Raw genomic sequence first — 20,164 nt, forward strand, 5'->3', positions numbered from 1 at the left:
ATTATGTCAAATGTTAATTTCTCTAATTTATGAAAGATTTCCCTTCTTTTAATGGCTGAGTTAAGTTCATTTATATTAATTGTAATCAATTTTTTCTCTTCCATGGTTATATTTTGTAATTAGGTTTAACAGCTCTCGTAGACCTTGGTTCACGTTGTTCTTTGGCTTCCTCCTTTCCACCTACTGCACCTTCTTCTTTTTCAGTCATCATTTGGGAGTCCTCTTGGAATTCAATTAGTGAAATTTCTTTTTCTGCCTCTTCCTCCCTTCGGAAAAATTCTGTGTAAAATGATTCAGCTTTCTCAATTGAGTCAATTCTATATCTCTGTTCTTGCCATGTAAACATTAAACCTTCTGGAATCAGCCATCAACAATTCACCTCTTTTTTAAGTAATAATTTGGTCAAGAATCGGTATTCCCTTCTCATCTCTCTCACTCTTCTGGGTACTTGTTTCAAGACCACAATCTCCTTATCTTTGTATTTCAATGTTTTCTCTCTTGCCACTTGCAATATTTGCGTTTTAATACCTTTCTTTGTAAATCTGATGTGAACTTCTCTTGGTAAGCTATTTCTCATCACATATCTTGTGAAGACTCAATAAACTTCATCTATTCCATCCATCATCTTCTCTTCAGTTATTTCCAAAGCTTCAGCCAATATTTCTATCGTTATCTCAGCTAGATTTTGTCCTTTTTCTTCCACTATGTTTTAAAATCTAAGATAAAATTCTGATCTGTCCATCTCTCATCTCAGCATACCACTTTTATCTTGTTCAACCACAGTTAATCTGTTATCAATGTCTCCAATCTTCTTGTTTCTTTGTTTATCTCCTTCAATTTTTTGGAGAGAATAATATATAAAAAGAAGAAAAAAACCAGTCCAGTTTCAAAATATAAGTTCATGTGTAGGAAATCTAGCAATGAGAAAAAAAAATATTACTTTGACATTCCTGTTTAAAATCGCTGCTTAATCACTTCTGTCAAAACTTTTACAGATTCTTTCTTTCCCTTAGGGTGTCATTTCAAGTCTTAAAATAAAAAAAAAGTTCTCACCAAATCGGCACACTCTCTCTTTCCGTTCTCTTTTGTTTCGGAGCTGTCCCAACTTCAGCAGCTTTAATGGCTGCCTCTTTGCCGCTGGCAAAAAGAGCTTCTCCTGGATCTACCAGGGATTTTGCAATAACCCTGGGATCGACAGGATGCGCTCTTTACATTCACTGTCTCTTCGGGACGGTTTAGATCCACTTGGATCGTCCAGAAGCAAAGATATCAGCAGCGATCTCAGATCTCCAAGATTGCATGCCGTATCACTGCGACACCAGCTCCGCCCCCCCCCCAACTGCAGCATTTTTTAAGGAAGGTACAAGCAGAGAATTGTTTTTCCATGGCTACACTGTCAGTGACAGAAAGAGCAATATAAATCTTCCTTAAATAAACAAGACAAGATGATGTTTTCAATATTTTTTTACCCAAATAGAAGAAATTATGAAATAATTATATGTATATAATGTATATAATATATGCATTTAATTATGTAGTTACTGAATAATTATTTAACTGAATAACAATTACTCAAAATAAAGCAAGAAAACTAAATTGGCAAAAAGAAAACAAAAATTGTGAACTGCAGTTTCCTTAGATCCTTTACAAAGAAGGATATAAAAAAGCTTACACTGGCAAGGTTGAAAATCTTGGTATACATGTAATTCCAGAAATATTATTTTAATGTAAATAAATTGAAATATTTTTTTCAAAAGTCATAGTGGGCCTTATACATAGAAATCCAAAATTAAAATACAAAACTTTTATCTTACCTACTGGAATACAAAGAATATCAGCTTGGAGTTGCATAAGGATCTTGTTGTTGGTCATTCCTCCATCAACTTGTAACTGACGAAGTGGTATCCCACAATCTTTATTCATTGCATCCAATATCTAAAACAAACAATTTCTATTAACTTTTCCAATAAAAACTGGAATATTTTATAAATTACATAACAAATAATTAAGAGAAAAAAAAACATAACATAGGAGAAAAATTTAGTTGAAAATTTTATTTTGCACTTTGAACTAATTTATTAGAAGGTGAAATCTGCTACAATTTAAACACATTAAAATATGTCTGCCTATAGAAATAAAAACTACAGTAATATAAAAAACTAATTAAAAAAAACTAATACAGTACTCATAATCTATACCTCCCGTGTTTGAAAGCAGACGGCTTCTAGTGCAGCAAAGGCAATATGGTTTTTATTTGTAAACTGAGTAAGACCGCAGATAATTCTACAAAAGAGGACAAATGATACTACAGTTAGGAATAAAAGTAGTATAAAATACAATATACTGTTTAATTATGATAATGCAAGTACATGCCTGGAAGGATATATTGGCAATATCTATAGAATCCAACTGAGGATCAATAGTATGGCACTACATATACCTAAGGATCAGTGGTGGCATTTAGCCGGTTCACACTGATTTGGATGAACTGGTAGCGACAATTTGGCATGGGTTGCTGAACTGGTAGTGACTTCTGGATGACCACACCACCAACCCAGTCACCCAGTTCCTGCTCACTCTCTTGACTTGCCCGCCTGATGCTCGCTTGCCCAGCCCAATGCTTGCTCATCCTGCTTGTCCGCCCGACACTCAATCACTCACCTCCTAAGCGGCACTGGGTCCTTGTGGCTTGCCTTTCTAACCTGCCTTCCCATGTGGTGCCTGCACCCCAACTGAGCAACCCTGATTTGCCTGCTCACAGGTAAGCCTGCAAGTCAAGCTAGTCCCCCCACCATCCCCAGAGTTTGCTGGGTCCCCCCACCATTCTTGGAGCTAGCTGTCCACCTCCCACCATTCCTGGAGCTTGCCACCCTTCCCTTGTCATTGGATCTTACTTTCTGCCTCGTCCCTGGAGCTTGCCGTCCTCCTGTCCCTGGAGCTTGCCGAGGGTCCCCCCACCATTCCTGGCTTCGCCTGGCTGGCTTCGCTGCCAACATGGACCCATCCTGGGCAGCGGCGCTGGCTGCGGCCTAGCTAGCTGCCCCCCCCCCCCAGCGTCCCTGGGCTTGCCTGGCTGGCTAAGCTGCTGGCATGGCTCCATCCCACGCAGTGCTCTCCCAACCACATGGCAGCCGTGGCTCAGCTGAGAGGGTGGGTGGATGTCTCAGGGCTGCACATGCGGTGCACAATTTGCAGCAGCCCTGGGACAAGGGTCCCGGAGAACTAGCACCGCGGCCGCTTTTCCCCCAGGAGAAGGAAGAAAGCACCACAGGTGCAGCCCTGGGACATCTGCCTGCCCTCCCGGAATGCCGTGGCCACTCACTTTCTTCCTTTCTCCCAGGGGACATGTTGCTTCCAGCCCAGCCCGGCCAGTGGGTGGCCCTTGGGGGGAATCTCCGCTGTGCTGGGGCTGAGAGGGGAGGACATGCAGATGTCCCGGGGCTGTGTATGTACAGCAGCCCCAGGACATCTGTCCGCCCCACTCTCCCAGAGCACCGCCACTCACTTTCTTCCTTTCATCCCCTGGGAGAAGGAAGAAAGTGAGTGGTGGCAACACTCCAGGAGGGCAGGTGGATATCCCAGGGCTGCAGCAGCCCCAGGACATGCCTCCCAGAGCACCCCTGCCACCTCAGTCACATGACCAAGCCACACCCAACCAGTCACAAGACCAAGCCATGCCCACCAATCAAGCCATGCCCATCCTATTGCTAAGGATGGATTAAACCAATCATACCAATGTAATGAGATGTTAAAATTGGACATACCCCACCCTCCCCAGTTTTGGGCATTTAATTCTTGTTCATATTTGCTTCATCTTTTCAGATAATTTGTACTGTCAATGAAAGTGATATTTGGGGAAAGAATGCAATAAATCATAGTCAGGATAATACCCTGAATTCAGACAAAACATTTACTCTTTAAAATTATTTTTGCCCTACTGTTGTATGATTTTGGTAGATCTGCATTTGAACAATATATTGTCATCTATATCAGGGGTCGCCAACCTTTTGGACCTCAGGGACCACCAGCTCATAATTTTAAATCCCAGGGACCACTAACCAGTTCTGTGGGCATGGCTTAATTTGTGGGTGTGGCTTGGTGGTCATGTGACTGGCTGGGCATGGCTTGTATGTAAATATTATAAATATTTATATAAATATTGAATTTTTTTATTCAAAAAAGAGCAACTTTTACTCAAAATCAGGCAAGGCAGATTGAATTGCTCACAGAATTAGATTCATTCAGAGATCTATCTATCTGCCATTGACTAGCTCAGCCTGTCACATAAAATTTGCTTGCAAGCAAACTCACAAAATTAACTCACAACACACGATGTATGTAAATATTGAATTTTTTATTAAAAAAGAGCAACTTTTACCTAAAATCAGGCAAAGCAGGCAGGCAGATTGAGTTGCTCACAGAATCATTCAGCTATCTATTTGTCATCGGCTAGCCCAGTCTCACAAATTTGCTTGCCATGAGAAATCCAACCATTTCCTGCTTCCTAGCTAATCTAAATCTCCCGGCACAGCAGAACAGATGATGGTCGGAAAAAGGAAAAATAACGATTTAGCAGGCAAGTTTGCCGGGTAAGGAGTGAGTGGGTGGCACGGGCCATGTGGGTGGCGCAGCCTTGTGTTTCTGCGCAGCCTGGATTAATTGCTTTGTGGAGGATGCTCTGGGGGTGAAATTTCTCTGCGGCCCACCAAAAGTTTCTCACGGCCCACCAGTGGATCGGGGCCCACTGGTTGACGATCGCTGATCTGTGTAGTTTGGAACAATGGTCAGCAGATGCATTCAAGAAAATAGCTGCCATAAGGAGTTTTGCCATTGCCCAAATAAATGTGGACAAGAAGGCATTCTCGGAAATAAATATATTTTTGAAGATGGTAGTTTATAACAGAAAGAACTACTAGGTCAGCTTCTTTTATATCTGGTTTAATATAAATATTTTTTAAAGGAAAACTGGGCATAGGGCTGGGGAATATCAAATGAAGTGAATATAGATATCAGCAATGGTACTTTCCTTTGGCATAAAGCAGACACTCAATCTTTCATAAGCCCTGTTTATTAGCAAAATACCAGAATACTATTTAACATTCAATCAGATAATATTTACCCTCTTGCACTGGGTTCCCAGTATGGTGCATATAATCCTGAAAATGCAGGAACAAAGTAGCAGCCGTAAGATGTGCCTACTTCAGCAGCAAGTTTCTCTAAGATCAATAGAAAATAGAAAACTTATCTCTGCAGAGAAATAGTCATTTGAAAAAGCTAAGAATTGCAAAACAAAATGTAAGTAATTTCTAGAATAAATAAGACTGTTGAGTGTATTAATCTATATAACAAATATAGAGCCAGGAAGCAGAAGTATAAATTTTATATGTGCTATCATCTTCAACAAGTTGGTACTTTCTGGTGTGCTGAACTACAATATACCTCCTACAGATCATTTATATCCATAAATAAAACCTTATGGTATGATTTGAATAAACATAATTCCTACTGAGCTTTATTTTTTTCCAGGAAAATGGTGTAGAATTGCAGTTTTAATTAATCATAATAACTGGAACTCTGTATGATTATTATTCCTACTCTTACTAGCAATATCACCATATAAAAATTTTACTATTAAATTTTCAGAAGAAATACAAGAGTCATCAAGCCTAAAAATTAGATATGCATGGTTAAAAATGGCATAGACCTTGAGTACACAAATAAATTCTTATCTAAGTGAACATGTTTGAATGAAACACAGAACCACTCTGAGTCCCTGTATTCTTACAGATTTACAATAAATTAGAAAGTTATACTCACCTACTTCTTCTGAAGATTTTGCAATACCAAGATTGTCCCTCAACCAACGAACAACAGCTCCTGCAATAGCAACAGAGCCCTAAAACAAAAAGGCAGACTAAAAATGTTTCATTTACTTCATGATTGTTCTTACTATATAGTATCCAAATATGTATTAACATTGATGCATGTCTATTTATTTATTTTATTAAATGTAGAAGTATATGCTGCCCATGACCTAGTCACAGATTTTTTTGCAGCTCTTACAACTATTTTTAAAGCAAACTTAAATATCTTTTAATTCACAATTAAAATTTCATGGAAACCATGGAAACGCAGTCTAGTTCATGTCCCTGTTTGACTTGCACACATGAAATGATCCTGAAATTACATGAAAGATTTGTACCCCTTCAAATACTGTAGCAACATGAGTGGTAGCGTTTACCTACAAGTAAGTGGCTGCTTGGCACCCACTGAAACTGAAATACCAAAATGCTTGCAATGAACAATTAACTTACTTCTAATGCATAACATACAGCCTTGTCTCTACCCAATTTGTAAGCCACAGTGGTTAAGAGGCCGTGCTCAGAGAGTGCAGGCTGAGAAAAACAGAAAAAGAAAACATTACTTACTTATTCCTGCTTTATAGGAAAAGTCACTGTATAATAGTCATGTACAATTTTAAAACTGAAGTGGAAAGTTTAAAGTATTAATTAGTTACCAATAAATATTTATGGGGAGAATTATAATCGCTAAATACATTTTTGACATCTTAATAAATAATAACTTTCTGGTTATATTACTTATCTAGAAATCTAATTGGGTATTTCATCTATTAAAGATAGCTATTGCCAAAATACTAAAATAATTATTTTTCAGTTGTCTTAAATACTGGCTAATATATTAGTTTTCTAATATACGTATCACTTTAAGGGTTTCATACGAATCAATTTCTCAAAAATATTATGAAGCTAAAGCCTGAACCAGGAGTCCTATTGCAATGTGATTTTGACTTGCCTTTCATGAGATGAAATGAATTTGAAATTATTTAAAAATTATATAGAAGACATTAAAGACAAAGAAAACATACTCGAACTATATTTTTTTAAAAAATATACACTTAAAGGTATTGTGCATTAATGTCTTATTTTTTAAAAAAAAAACAGCAAATTGTTTCACTCATAGCACTAACCTTATGGCCCGTATTGCAGAGTAAGAAGCAGCCTGTTCCATACCTACAGTAAAACAAAAAAGTTACTAAAGTACATCTGAAAAGCAGAATGTAATTCTTCAGCAAAATTGCTAAAGAAGAACCTGCAGTAGATACAAATCAATAAAACTTGGGGAAAAAAATAACTCTAATACAACTGAATAACATGACTCTAAATGTCCACATTTTCTATTCCTATGCTCTCTATACAATGTGTATACAATTATTAGGCAAATTAGTATTTTGACCATATCATTTTATGCATATTTTCCACCTCCATAAACTTGAATGCTTAGTGGCTATAAGGTATCATGTGATGTGTATTTGTATAATGAGGGAGGGTGTGGCCTAAAGAGATTAAAAGATGTGCATAATTATTAGGCAGCTTCTTTTCCTCAAGCAAAATGGAGAGTTAGAGATTTAATTGACTTAGAAAAGACAAAAAATATAAAAAGTCTTTTAGAGGGATGCAGCACTCTTGAAATTGCTAAAATATTGGGGTGTGATCACAGAACCTTCAAACATTTTGTTGCAAATAGTCAACAGGGTAACAAGAAATGTGTTGAGAAAAAAAGGATGTATATTAACTGCCAAAAATGTGAAACAAATCAAACGTGAAGCTACCAGGAACTCATTATCCTCCAGTGCTACCATATTCCAAAACTGCAACCTACCAGGAGTGCCCAGAAGTACAAGGTGTTCAGTGCTCGGAGACATGTGCAAGGTAAGGAAGGCTGAAACCTGACCACCACCGAACAAGTTACAGAAATTGAAATGCAAAACTGGGCAAGAAATATCTGAAGACAGATTTTTCAAAGGTTTTATGGGCTGATGAGATGAGAGTGACTCTTGAAGGACCAGATGGCTGGGCCGGTGACTGGATCAGTAACAGTCACAAGCTCCACTTCAACTCAGACTCCAGCAAAGTGGAAGTGGGGTACAGGTATGGGCTGCTGTTATTAAAGATGAGCTAATGGACCTTTTTGGATTGAAGACGGACTCACAATCAACTCCCAAACCTTTTGCCAGTTTTAGAAGACACTTTCTTCAAGCAATGGTCCAGGAAAGTCTGCATCTTTCAAGAAGATCATGATTTTTATGCAGGACAATGCTCCATCACAGTGGTTGCCAACTGGTGGGCTGCGGCCCACTGGTGGGCCGTGAGAAAATTTTGGTGGGCCGCATAGAAATCTCACCCCCAGAGCACCCCACAAAGCAATTAATCCAGGTTGCACAGAAACACAAGGCTGCACCACCCACATGGCCCAAGGCAACCCTCCCCACCCACTCACTCCTTACCTGGCAAACTTGCCTGCTAAATTGCTATTTTTCCTTTTTCCGACCATCTGTTGTTCTGCTGTGCTGGGAGATTTAGATTAGCTAGGAAGCAGGAAATGGTTGGATTTCTTGCTTTCTAGCTAGTTTTTAGATCTTTGGCTCTGATTTTAAGTACAGCCGAACCTCCCTTAGGACTGAAGGTTCTATTATTCAGTGCAGACTCATGGCAAGCAAATTTGAGAAATTGGGCTAGCCGATGACAGATAGATAGCTGAATGATTCTGTGAGCAACTCAATCTGCCTGCCTGCTTTGCCTGATTTTAGGTAAAAGTTACTCTTTTTTTAATAAAAAATTCAATATTTACATACATGGTGTGTTGTGAGTTAATTTTGTGAGTTTGCTTGCAAGCAAATTTTATGTGACAGGCTGAGCTAGTCAATGGCAGATAGATCTCTGACTGAATCTGTGATTCTGTGAGCAACTTAATCGGCCTGCTTGCTTTGCCTTATTTTGGGTAAAAGTTGCTCTTTTTTAAATAAATTCAATATTTATATATTTATAATATTTATATACAAGCCATGCCCAGCCAGTCACATGATCACCAAGCCACACCCACAAATTAGACCATGCCCACAGAACTGGTTAGTGGTCCCTGGGATTTAAAATTATGAGTTTGGTGGTCCCTGAGGTCCAAAAGGTTGGTGACCCCTGTTCCATCACATGCTAGCCAGTAAAGGCCTTAAACATAAAAAAACAATGCCATGTCTCCATTCCTCACCTGACCTAATCCTTATTGAGAATTTGTGGGTTCTGCTTAAATGGGAGATTTACAGTGAAGGAAAACAGTACATCTCTCTGAACAGCATCTGGGGGGCTGTGGATGCTGCTGTAGCAAAAGTTAATTATCAACAGATCAAGAAACTGATAGACTCCATGAATGGAAGGCTTATGATTGTTATTGAAAAGAAGGGTGGCTATATATGGAATTTTTTTTTTTGAATTGTCAGAAATGTTTATTTGTACATTTTTAGTTGTTTGTTTATTATTCTCACTTTAATAGATGCAAATGAATGAATGAGATGGACTAATTTTCATTTTTCATTTAGTTGCATAATAATTCCCAATAATTATGCAAACATAGATATTCTCCTAGGAAAGCCAAAACCTCACTTTTACTTTCTTAAATATTTAGGTTTGAGGTTTATTAACATTTTGGATTGACCAAGAGCACTCTAGTTGTTCAATAATAAAATTAATCCTCCAAAATACAATTTGCCTAATAATTGTGTACACAGTGTAGAATCTAAACTAAGTAGCATAGTTACATGGTCAATCCAGGAAATTCCAGAGAAACCAAAGCTTTTTGGTTGTTAAAAGACAGATGTCCAATGTTTACATGCCCAATAAATGGATCCGCACATTTATTCCTATGGCTATTTTATTAAAAATCCAAAATGTTGTGCCCCTGAAATTAACCCAACAAAAAGAAAAAAAATTAGCATTATATGCACATCTCTAAGAATTCCCAGATTGTTTTAACTCAGCTAAAATTCTATTGATTTTTCTTTCTGTAATAAGTCTATAATATTTAATATTAATCTTACGTATTCTTTGCTTGGCCATCCTTGAAGCACATTTGTCCTACTAATGCAGCAGATTGATCACCTAAACACTGAAAAAAAACAAATAATTCCATAATATTTAATAAAAAAAGTTTTTGCATTTATTTATTTAAGTAATCAAATTAGATTTTTTTTAGAGGAATAATTTTGGCTGATTTTCTTTACATATACAGTCAAGAAACATTTAGAAGTTTTTCAAGAGGCAACTAGACTTTCTGGTTTTTCTTTGAAGATGTTTCACTTCACATCCAAGAAGCTTCTTCAGCTTTAATTGGATGGTGGGGAATGGAAGGATTTATACTACTTTCAGACAGATGGTCATTTGCATTCTGCTATCAAATTAAGGTCGCTTGAGGTTTATCTATGTCATCAGCATCACCTGACTGGTGCAAATAGGTGTGAAGCCTTCTTGGAACTGTTGTAAGGACTGTGTTGTAGACTGGAGATAGATGATAGTTGTATCCTTCTCCCTCTGTTGAGAGAGGGGTATTCAATTTTTACTCCTCTTTCAAATCAGCGGACCAGAGAGAGGCAAAACATCTTCAAAGAAAAACCAGAAAGTCCAGTTGCCTCTTGAAAAAGCACTTTTGGGACAAGCATGATCTGCATGACTAAGAATCTCCATAGACAAACATTTAGAACATTGTATTTTATCAGCTTGCAAACGTAATTGTTTAGTGGACATCCAGTTTATATGACAAGATTTTGCATTATGTTCTTAAGGAGTATAATTCCTTCAATTAGCTTTACCCATTTGTGATTATTTCTTATAATCATCAAATAGTATGTATATATATATATATATATATATATATATATATATATATATAGCCATTTTTTATGAATTCATGTGTTCCAGACCTATACCTGGAAATGTAACAAAAATAATTACTATACTTTTTTGTCATGCTCTAGGAATGCACATGTTATTTTTTATTTTTTTATTAAATTTACTTTTAATAAAACAAGTTATATCAAATAGATATAGTTGACGACTCTAATACTTGGCAAAAATTATATTAAAATATCTTAGCTTTATTTAGAAAACTCACCCCAGAAATTGGCACACCAGTCAAAGCTCCGGAACTCTGCCAAAAAAGCCATTTTTTTAAAAAAAAATATGCAGCTGTTTTCAACTAGTTTACAAATAAGGAAAATAATGTATAATTAGAATATGACTGCTTATAGCTTGTAAGCAAATTAAAATAAAAAATGTAAAATTGTTAGCAGAAATGCAAATAAATATAATAAATAAATAAATAAATGCAAATAAATAAATAGGGGGAACAGAGAAACCTGTCATCTGACAAGCTAACAAAATAAAAGGCATTTTATGTTCTCCACTGCGTTGGAAATGTCCTTAGAATCCCACATAGCACAATGATGAGGGACACATCTCTCTTCCTTCAAATGTTCTGAAGTATAGTTCCCTGTAGCTTCATTAAGCGTGATAATGAGAAATGCTGGGAAAAAATTGAATCCAGGACTTAGTCCTTGCTTAATGATTGGTTACTTAATGATCACGCAAATGAACAGTTTGGAAAAGAATGCTTTTTCGCACCCATGGTCACATGACCACAATTTTGGTATTTGGCAAATTGTTAACACTTACAACCAGTTGCCAAGCACCCATGATCCCCTGATCACCAATTATAATCTTCTCTGCCATCTTTCCTAGAAAGTCAATGGGGAAACCAGCAGGGAATGTTGCAAGTAAAGGTATCTTCAGGATTTCAGCTCCATTCCTCAGCCTGCCAAAGATTTTCCCCAGGTTCAGGGAGAAAAGGGTTGGGGGCTGCAAAAATGGAGCTAAAATCCTGAACATCACCAGTAAAAAAAAAAAAAAAGCCCAAGTTTGGGTTCTGGGGGGCAAACTTACAGCTATTCTCATTCGTACACTACTCTAGAAATGAAAACAGCTTCAAATCACATTGCTGTATGATAAAAGATTTTTGCCATTGAATCTTAGTGGCATGTTCTTAAGATACTGCAAATCCACAAATGGCATCTAAGAAGCAGCCTGGAGCCTACCCAACTCAAAAGCAGACATCATTTGAGTTCAAATAACCCTTGAGGCTACAGTAAAAAAAGGTAAATACCATGCTTCACAAACAGAGATCAATGCCTATTATTATACAGAAGTGGAAGAATAGGTCTTATATTCAACAGTCATGCTCTGAAACTTCATAAAGCTTTATCCAAGAGCTCGGAGGGTAATACTATTATATTCTTGCAAACAGGCAAAAGTATGGACATTTAGCAAATAGTTACATCACTGAGACAAAAATAGCTTTTCTTTTCAAATATTATATGTGCACATGCACTATCGATAGCAGTGATCAACTTAATGAGCCATGCATAAAATTAGCCAGTGCAATTCCATTCAGGGATATCTTTATTTTTTAAGTTACCACTGATTTTTTAAAAAACTTTCTCTGCTTTAAATACATATTAGCCAGAAACTATACAATCGTTACTCTCATTTTTCTAATCTTTTAAACTAGCACAAAGTGATCAACTGAACTTCAATTGTAATTAAATTTTGAGAAGGAGATTCCATTACAACAAAGAGGGACTTTTCCTGAAGAAATGCACTTTATCTAAGCAAGATGAATGGAGATGTAACTAGTTATATCCTAACAAAATCCTACTCACCAAGGTAGGAGAGATTTTCTATTGTCAGCAAAATAGGTAATGAGAAAGAGAAAGAGACAAACATAATTTCAAAACCTGCTACTTTAACTACCATTAACTGTATGATGGTGCTGAACAAATGATAGGTAAAGCATCCCAGTAGTCATGTGATCAAGAAATGAGTCCTTGGCAGCCCATCTGCATTTATGACAGCAATGATTGCTGATCTTTCCAACAATCTCTGTGTATGGCTACCTTGCACTCTGTCATTGCTGCCTACCCCTACTGTAGCCAGCTGAACTTCACTGATGGCCGATGAGGCAAACATGCTTGAGGCAACTGCTGCAGTGATGGCAGCAGGGATACGTAGCAGCAGTGGAGATGTTATAGAGAGATGGGGGAGTCGAGTGGGATGCTTATTTGCTGAAAGACAGAGCGGACAGTTTTTGCCGATCAGAAGAGTGAGGAAACTGGACTTCGTTTTTCCTTGAAGATATTTTGCTTCTCATTGTCAAAAAAAATAAAGTCCAATTGCCTTTTGAAAAAGCACCTTTGGGACAACCATGACCCAGATGACTGTTAATCTCCACAGGCAGAAGAATGAGGTCTTCACCTAATGACCAAAACTGGGACTACTAGAATTGCTGACACTAAGTCACATGGTATCTCACCTAACAACTGTTTTGTTTAGTGCTGGAAATTCCAATTTCACTTAAGATTGTTAAGCAAAGACTCTTGAACTATTAAAAAAATACACTTACGGAAGACATATATCAAATATTTTTCAATTCAAGCTTCTGGTTTGCTTGTCATCAGAGTCAGAGCGGAATCTGCAATTGTGTGCAATTTCACTTCCAGATAACTTGCTGGAGGTCCCAATTGAGACCATAACCACTCTGGAGGGGTGGTGAAGGAAAGGGCAATCGCCTGGAGGGTTGAGGGGAGCTGCAACTCCCCTCTCTGACAGGAAAAACCCCTTCCAAAGGCAAGCTGTAGTAGTGGTCCTAAAATGGCCACCACGAAGACGAAGAACAGCCCAGGAAACTAAGACTGTAATGGAGCAGAGAAGGAGCAAATGGAGTGTGAACCAGGCAAAATACATGGATTTTGAGGTAGCCTGGTATTAAAAAATAAAGGACTATATTGGAGGAAAGTGTGTGGAAGCAGCGACTAGAGAAAGTAAGAAGGAAATTATATTTTATAAAATTGGCTTGAATTATTGTGTTGGATTAACTTGGAGGAAAAAATTTAAAGGAAAATATTTGAACAAAACAAAGGTTTAGAAATTAAACTGGACAACTATTGGATTATTGGCACTTAAAGGGCATAACTAAATGCTGAAATTGAGTGTGTTGAAAAGAAATAATAGCTAATGATTAAAATTATTGAACTTTATAAAAGTACTATATTTAACAAAGAAAGTTAAAGTTAAGGAAGTGGATTGTGGAAAAGACTTAAGAGCGCCATTTGATGGCACAGGAAAAATTTCAGTGACTTTTTAAAAAAGTGCTTGGTCTTTATATGAAATTGGACTTTGGAACTTAAAAGAGAGTAAAAAAAAAACTCAATTAAAAACCCAGGAAAGTGACATTAGAATATTACAAATGGAATTGGGAATTTATAATAAGAATATTACATATTAATTGATGATTAATGATGTATAAGAAAAGAGGGAAATGTTTAAATAAGAACTATTATGGAAAAATTAATATCAGTTGCTATAATTGATTAGATTAATACTTATGTAATGTATAGACGATTTATAAGATGATTAAGAAAATGTAATGCAGAATCTGACAAATATATTTACTATATTTGTGTTATGTAGTAAATAGGGAGACTGGCATTAAGGTAGAATGAAGGTGGCTAGCTTGAATTATTGACCAGAGGGGACAATTTTGAATTAATAAAATAACGATGGTAAAATTGCAAATGTGACAGAAAAAGGTAACATGGGAAATGAACATAGAAATGAGATGATAATTTTAGATACTGTAAAATAAGATATCAGAATATCCTAAGGAAAATGAAATAAGCTAGAACATGAATTGGAATTGGACAAGTTTAATATTTAATATGAATAAGGATAATGTGATATGAAATTGAATAAATAAAATGAATAGGTAACCATGTTCATGTTTGTATTGAGATGTGAAACCAGGAATCATACTGCTTGCCAAATGAGAATTTTTTATTTAAAAAAACAAAACAAAATTGGGGAAGAAATTGAATAATGAAATTTCTAGGTATGTGTAACTGATATGATGTCTGGCATTAGGAGAGAATATTGAAATGTTTAAAATAAGCAATGAAGGATTATGATTTAATGTGAATATGTGTACTAAGAGATATGATTGGTATTAAGTTGGCCTATACTAAAATGTATGATATATTGATGCCACACTGTTAATGTATTTTCATGTATGTGTAGATTGAAATAAAAAAACCCTTGATTTAAAAAAGTATATTTTTAAATGCTAGGGATCCTGTTTGATTAGAATGGATGTACTGTATATATGTTGTGTGTGTGTGTATAACATTTGAAATATTAAGAACTCCATTTGATATTTTAAAAGGCACTAAAGACATAATAGATGGACCTATGTGTGACTGGGGTAAGATTTTAGAGGGAGTTATTTTACTTTAAAAAAAAAATGTGTTACAACTATTTTTTTCTTGGTTACACTATAATACTTGTGTATCTCTCTACTATAAAATACTGAAAACTTGACTTTCAGTTTTCAGCAGTTATGATCAAAAGAGGATCGTCAGAGTAGAGACTGTGTTTTTCCAATTCCTACAACTCTGTGAATAAGACGTGCATTCAATAGTTCCTCCTGCAGCCAAATATTAAGTTTTGGAAGTTTTAGTATGAAAGTTTTAGCTACTTTGTACAACAATTTGTATTAAAGGGATTTTTTAAAAATACCTGCTGTTCCTTTAGAAGCTGAAAATATTATCAAGCAATCACTACTTTTGCTCAGCATTTCAGTTTTGCAAATTATTTTTGCCATCTCCCCAAACACCTTGCAATGAAGTATATGAGATAAGAATGGCTTAAACATTAATTAACTCATTGAAAAATCTATGTTACACGCAATTTCAATGCTTTAAACAGTTAAAAATAACTGTCAAAAAAATAGGCAAATGTCCAACATTTGCATATTAATAGAGCCAAGAATCTGTACTCAACAAAAATAAAAGTTAAAATTCATCTTTAAGCAAGCAAACATTGCTTAATCAAATAAGTGTTATTAGTTTATTGTTATTTCACTTTCAATATAAGTTCAAAAATAAGAACCCATGACATATAAGTTTCAAATAGCTGTAACGATTCATAAAAGAAGATTGGAAACATCTCTACTCTAATTTTGTTATGAGCTTCCCAGACTCATTTGACAAAAAAGATTTTTATTGTGTCATATACTTTTCTGGATTTAACTAATGACACACTATTAATTCATATAATATGACAATCTCACATTTACACTGCAATATTGGAGGTGATATAGCAAACTTTGGAACTGAAAACATACCTTATACTTAGGCAACTCACATAATGCTTACACTTTTTATCAGTATATATAAGTCATTTGGAAGTGATTTAAGTAAACAACAATAGAACACCTAAGTCTTTATGATCTTTTTTTAAAAAAAATAATAGATATATACAATTATTAATTAAAATACATATAAAAAAAGAATACATATATACCACAAAAAGCAGATTAGGAACACAAGTTAAAATAGGGTGGAAAAATGTAAGTGAGCACCTGTCTACCCTAGATGAGTTCAAATCACCAAGACCAGATGGATTGCACCCCAAGGTTCTGAAGGAACTGACAGACGAGATCTCAGAACCACTGAACTGTATCTTTCAAAGATCCTGAAGCACCAGGGAACTTCCAGAGGACTGGAAAAGAGCTGATGTAGTTCCCATCTTCAAAAAAGGAAAAAAATAGACCCAGGAAACAACAGATCTATCAGCCTGACCTCAATACCAGGAAAGATTCTGGAAAAGATAATCAAGCAACAAATCAGCAAACATCTAGAAACAAAGTAATAACTAAAAACCAAAATAGGTTTGTCAAAAACAGATCATACCAGACTAATCTTATTGCTTTCTTTGACAAAGTGACAAAAGTAGTGGACCAGAGGAATGCTGTTGATATAATTTATTTGTAAGGCATTTGATAAAGAAGACCATAAGCTACTATGAGATAAAATAGAAAAATGTGGGTTAGATAGACATTATCACCACCAGATGGACTTGTAACTGGCTGACCAACCGCACTCAATGTGTAATCCTCAATGGAACTGCATCTACATGAAGTATGCAGTGGGGTACTCCAAGGCTTTGTTTTAGGCCCAATACTCTTCAACATCTTCATCAATGATTTGGATGAGGGGACAGATAGGGAACTCATCAAATTTGCAGACAACACCAAGCTAGCAGGAATAGCCAATACTCCAGAAGATAGGCTTAAGATACAGAAGATCTTGAGACTTGAACATTGGGTACTATCTAACAAAATGAAATTCAATGGTGAAAAAAGTAAAGTTCTACATTTAGGCAAGAAAAACAAAATGCACAGGTATAGTATATGTGGTACCTTGCTCAAGTAACTGTGAGGGGGATCTTAGAAGACAATCATTTAAATATGAGTCAGCAGTGTGCTGCAGCTGCCAAAAAAGCCAACACAGTTCTAGGCTGCATAAACAGAGGGATAGAATCAAGATCACATGAAGTGATCTTGATCAAAATAGATTTCTGCCAAAGAGACAAATTAAAGATAATATGAGAGTAATCTTGGACACTTTGGAATACTATGAGGCACATCCTGAAAAACAAATGGCTTTGATATTTCTAAATGCACAGAAGGCATTTGATAATGTGAATTGGTGATTCAGGTTATTACTGCTGGAACAGATGGTCTTTGCTAAAAAATTAATTCAAGCAATAGAAGCTATATATTATAAGCAAACAGCAAAGGTAATGATAGAGGGAGAACTGACAGACTCTATTGACATAAGAAAAGGAACAAGACAAGGGTGCCCACTATCACTTCTGTTGTTTGTGTTAACTTTGGAAGTGCTAAATAGAAATATTAGAGACGAAAAGAATATAAAAGGGATGAAAATTAAAAAGGAAGAATTTAAGTTGCAAGCATTCGCAGATGATCTGGTTTTCATTTTAGAAGACCCACTAGAAACAGCATCAAAATTGATAGGAAAGATAGAGACATATGGAAAGGTGGCTGGTTTGAAAATAAATAAAGATAAGACAAAGATCTTGACAAAGAATATGCTACCAAGACAAAAGGAAGAACTGGCAGACCTATTGAAAATTCAGGTCACGAATAAGATCAAGTACTTGGGGATATACTTGACAGCAAGATGCAATACACTAAAAGAGAACAATTATATCAAACTTAAACAGCAGATAGCGCTAGATTTGGCGAAATGGTAAAATTTACAACTGTCATTAATAGGGAGAATATCAACAATCAAGATGAATATATTACCCAGAATTTTATATTTGTTTCAAACAATTCCAATTAGGCTTGGAAAAGACTACTTTGAAGATTTAAATAAAATTGTGTTGAAATATATATGGCAAGGTAGGAAAGCGAGAATAAAGTTAAAACTTTTGCAAGATGCCAGAATAAGAGGAGGATTTGGTTTGCCTAATTGGGAGTTGTATTACCAAGCTACAAATTTGATGTGGGTTAAGGAATGGATAACATTAAGAAATACTAGATTGTTGACATTAGAAGGACATGATCTGTTGTTGGGGTGCAATGCTTTTCTATGGTATAAAGGAACTCAAACACAGGGGTATTTTAGAAGACATTATATACGGGAGTCTCTGTGGGAAAACTGGGGGAAGGCTAAAAGACAATGTTATTTGAAAATTCCAGTCTGGCTATCGACTATTAAAGCATTTTCTTATCCTATAATATACAAAAAGGAACAAACAGTTAGATATGGTGAAATATTGAATGAAAAGGGTGGACTTAAATCTACACAAAAACTAGAGGAACAAGGTATAAAGATGATTTGGTTTTCATAGGCGCAAATACATTCAAGGTATGATAAAGACTCTAAAACAGAAGGTTTCTATGATAAACTGACTGACTTAGATAAGATTTTGACAGGTACTGATGAAAAGGTGATTAAAAAATTGTATGGATATTTATTAGAAATTAAACTAGAAGAAGAACAAGTTAAAGAAACTATGATTGCTTGGGGGAAGAATTTTGGATATGGGATTGATCTAGAGAAATGGCAAAAACTGTGGTCTCAAAATTATAAAACGATACTGTCAACAGCATATAAAGAAAATTTGTATAAGATGTTTTTACAGGTGGCATTTTCCCCTGACAAGAATAGCAAGAATGTTCAAGAATAAATCTGAAAAATGAATCCAAAAAATGTTGGAAATGTCATCAGACACCTGGCTCATATTACTATATGTGGTGGACATGTGCGGATGCTAAAAAATATTGGACTAAAATCCACACGTGGTTGGAAAAAATGACAAAAAAGCAGATTTGAAACCAGAGATATTTTTATTGGGAATTTTACCTGAAATATATAGTAAAGATTTGAAATACCTGACTGTAAATGTATTAACAGCGGCTAGGATTGTATTTGCTAAAAACTGGAAAAATGTGAAAACACTATCATAGGAGGAAATCATTAAGAAAATATTGGAATGTGCTGAAATGAGTAGATTGACATTTGAAATTAGAGAACAAGATGATAAACAATTTTATAAAATTTGGGATCTATTCTATCAATGGTTAGACAATAAAATACAGTAATGAAATACGTAGACTCTTAGAAAATAAGAAATATATAAAGATGTGTTCTTTTCTTATATCTACAAAATGATTGTAGGATAGATTTGAGATGATAATATGAACTGTCATAAAACAAATTAAGTAAAATATGATTATTTTGTAAAACATGAATGAATAAAAGTATAGTCAAATGATTGATTAATAATGATATTAATGTATTTAATATTTAATTGAAAATATGAGAGTATATACAATGTAATTGTAATTGAAGACTACGAAATGGAAGCACAAAACAATTTGTAAACCAACCGGCACACTGTATGTATATATATGGAAAATGGCTTATGTTTTGTTTGTTTACGTTTGCTTTAAAAATCAATAATATTTTTTTTTTTAATAAAGATCATGTGAAGTGGTAATATCACTTTATAATGCCTTGGTAAGGCCACACTTGGAATACTGCATCCAGTTTTGGTCACCACGATGTAAAAAAAGATGTTGAGACACTAGAAAGAGTGCAGAGAAGAGCAACAAAGATGATTAGGGGACTGGAGGCTAAAACATATTAAGAACGGTTGCTGGAACTGGTATGTCTGATGAAAAGAAGGACTAGGAGTGACATTATAGCAGTCTTCCAATATATCAGGGGCTACCACAAAGAAGAGGGAGTCAAGCTATTCTCCAAAGCACCTAAGGGTAGGACAAGAAGCAATGGTGGAAACTAATCAAGGAGAGAAGCAACCTACAAGTAAGGAGAAATTTTCTGACAGTTAGAATAACTAATCAGTAGAACAACTTGCCTCCAGAGGTTGTGAAT

At 35.6% G+C, this 20,164-nt stretch overlaps 1 protein-coding gene across 5 annotated transcripts in view; it reads right to left on the bottom strand.

The window, feature by feature from the left end:
* The window catches only part of GK (glycerol kinase), a 111,690-nt gene that overhangs the window by 15,641 nt on the left and 75,885 nt on the right, over positions 1-20,164 (bottom strand). For 2 of the 5 annotated variants that reach the window (XM_087938177.1, XM_026716066.2), the window contains exons 9-16: positions 10,960-10,995; positions 9,890-9,957; positions 6,989-7,031; positions 6,315-6,395; positions 5,818-5,896; positions 5,120-5,216; positions 2,199-2,283; positions 1,815-1,935 (exon numbers count right to left, since the gene is read on the bottom strand). In XM_087938177.1, coding sequence (XP_087794303.1) covers positions 1,815-1,935; positions 2,199-2,283; positions 5,120-5,216; positions 5,818-5,896; positions 6,315-6,395; positions 6,989-7,031; positions 9,890-9,957; positions 10,960-10,995 — 610 coding nt within the window. Of the gene's footprint in view, positions 1-1,814; positions 1,936-2,198; positions 2,284-5,119; positions 5,217-5,817; positions 5,897-6,314; positions 6,396-6,988; positions 7,032-9,889; positions 9,958-10,959; positions 11,044-12,562; positions 12,581-20,164 lie in introns of all 5 variants that reach the window. The other 3 variants (XM_087938176.1, XM_087938175.1, XM_026716064.2) reach the window with 2 other exon arrangements.

The sequence above is a fragment of the Pseudonaja textilis genome, chromosome 8, assembly GCF_049901715.1.
Source record: "Pseudonaja textilis isolate UNSWEBS1 chromosome 8, rPseTex1.2, whole genome shotgun sequence".
NCBI classification, from domain to species: domain Eukaryota; kingdom Metazoa; phylum Chordata; class Lepidosauria; order Squamata; family Elapidae; genus Pseudonaja; species Pseudonaja textilis.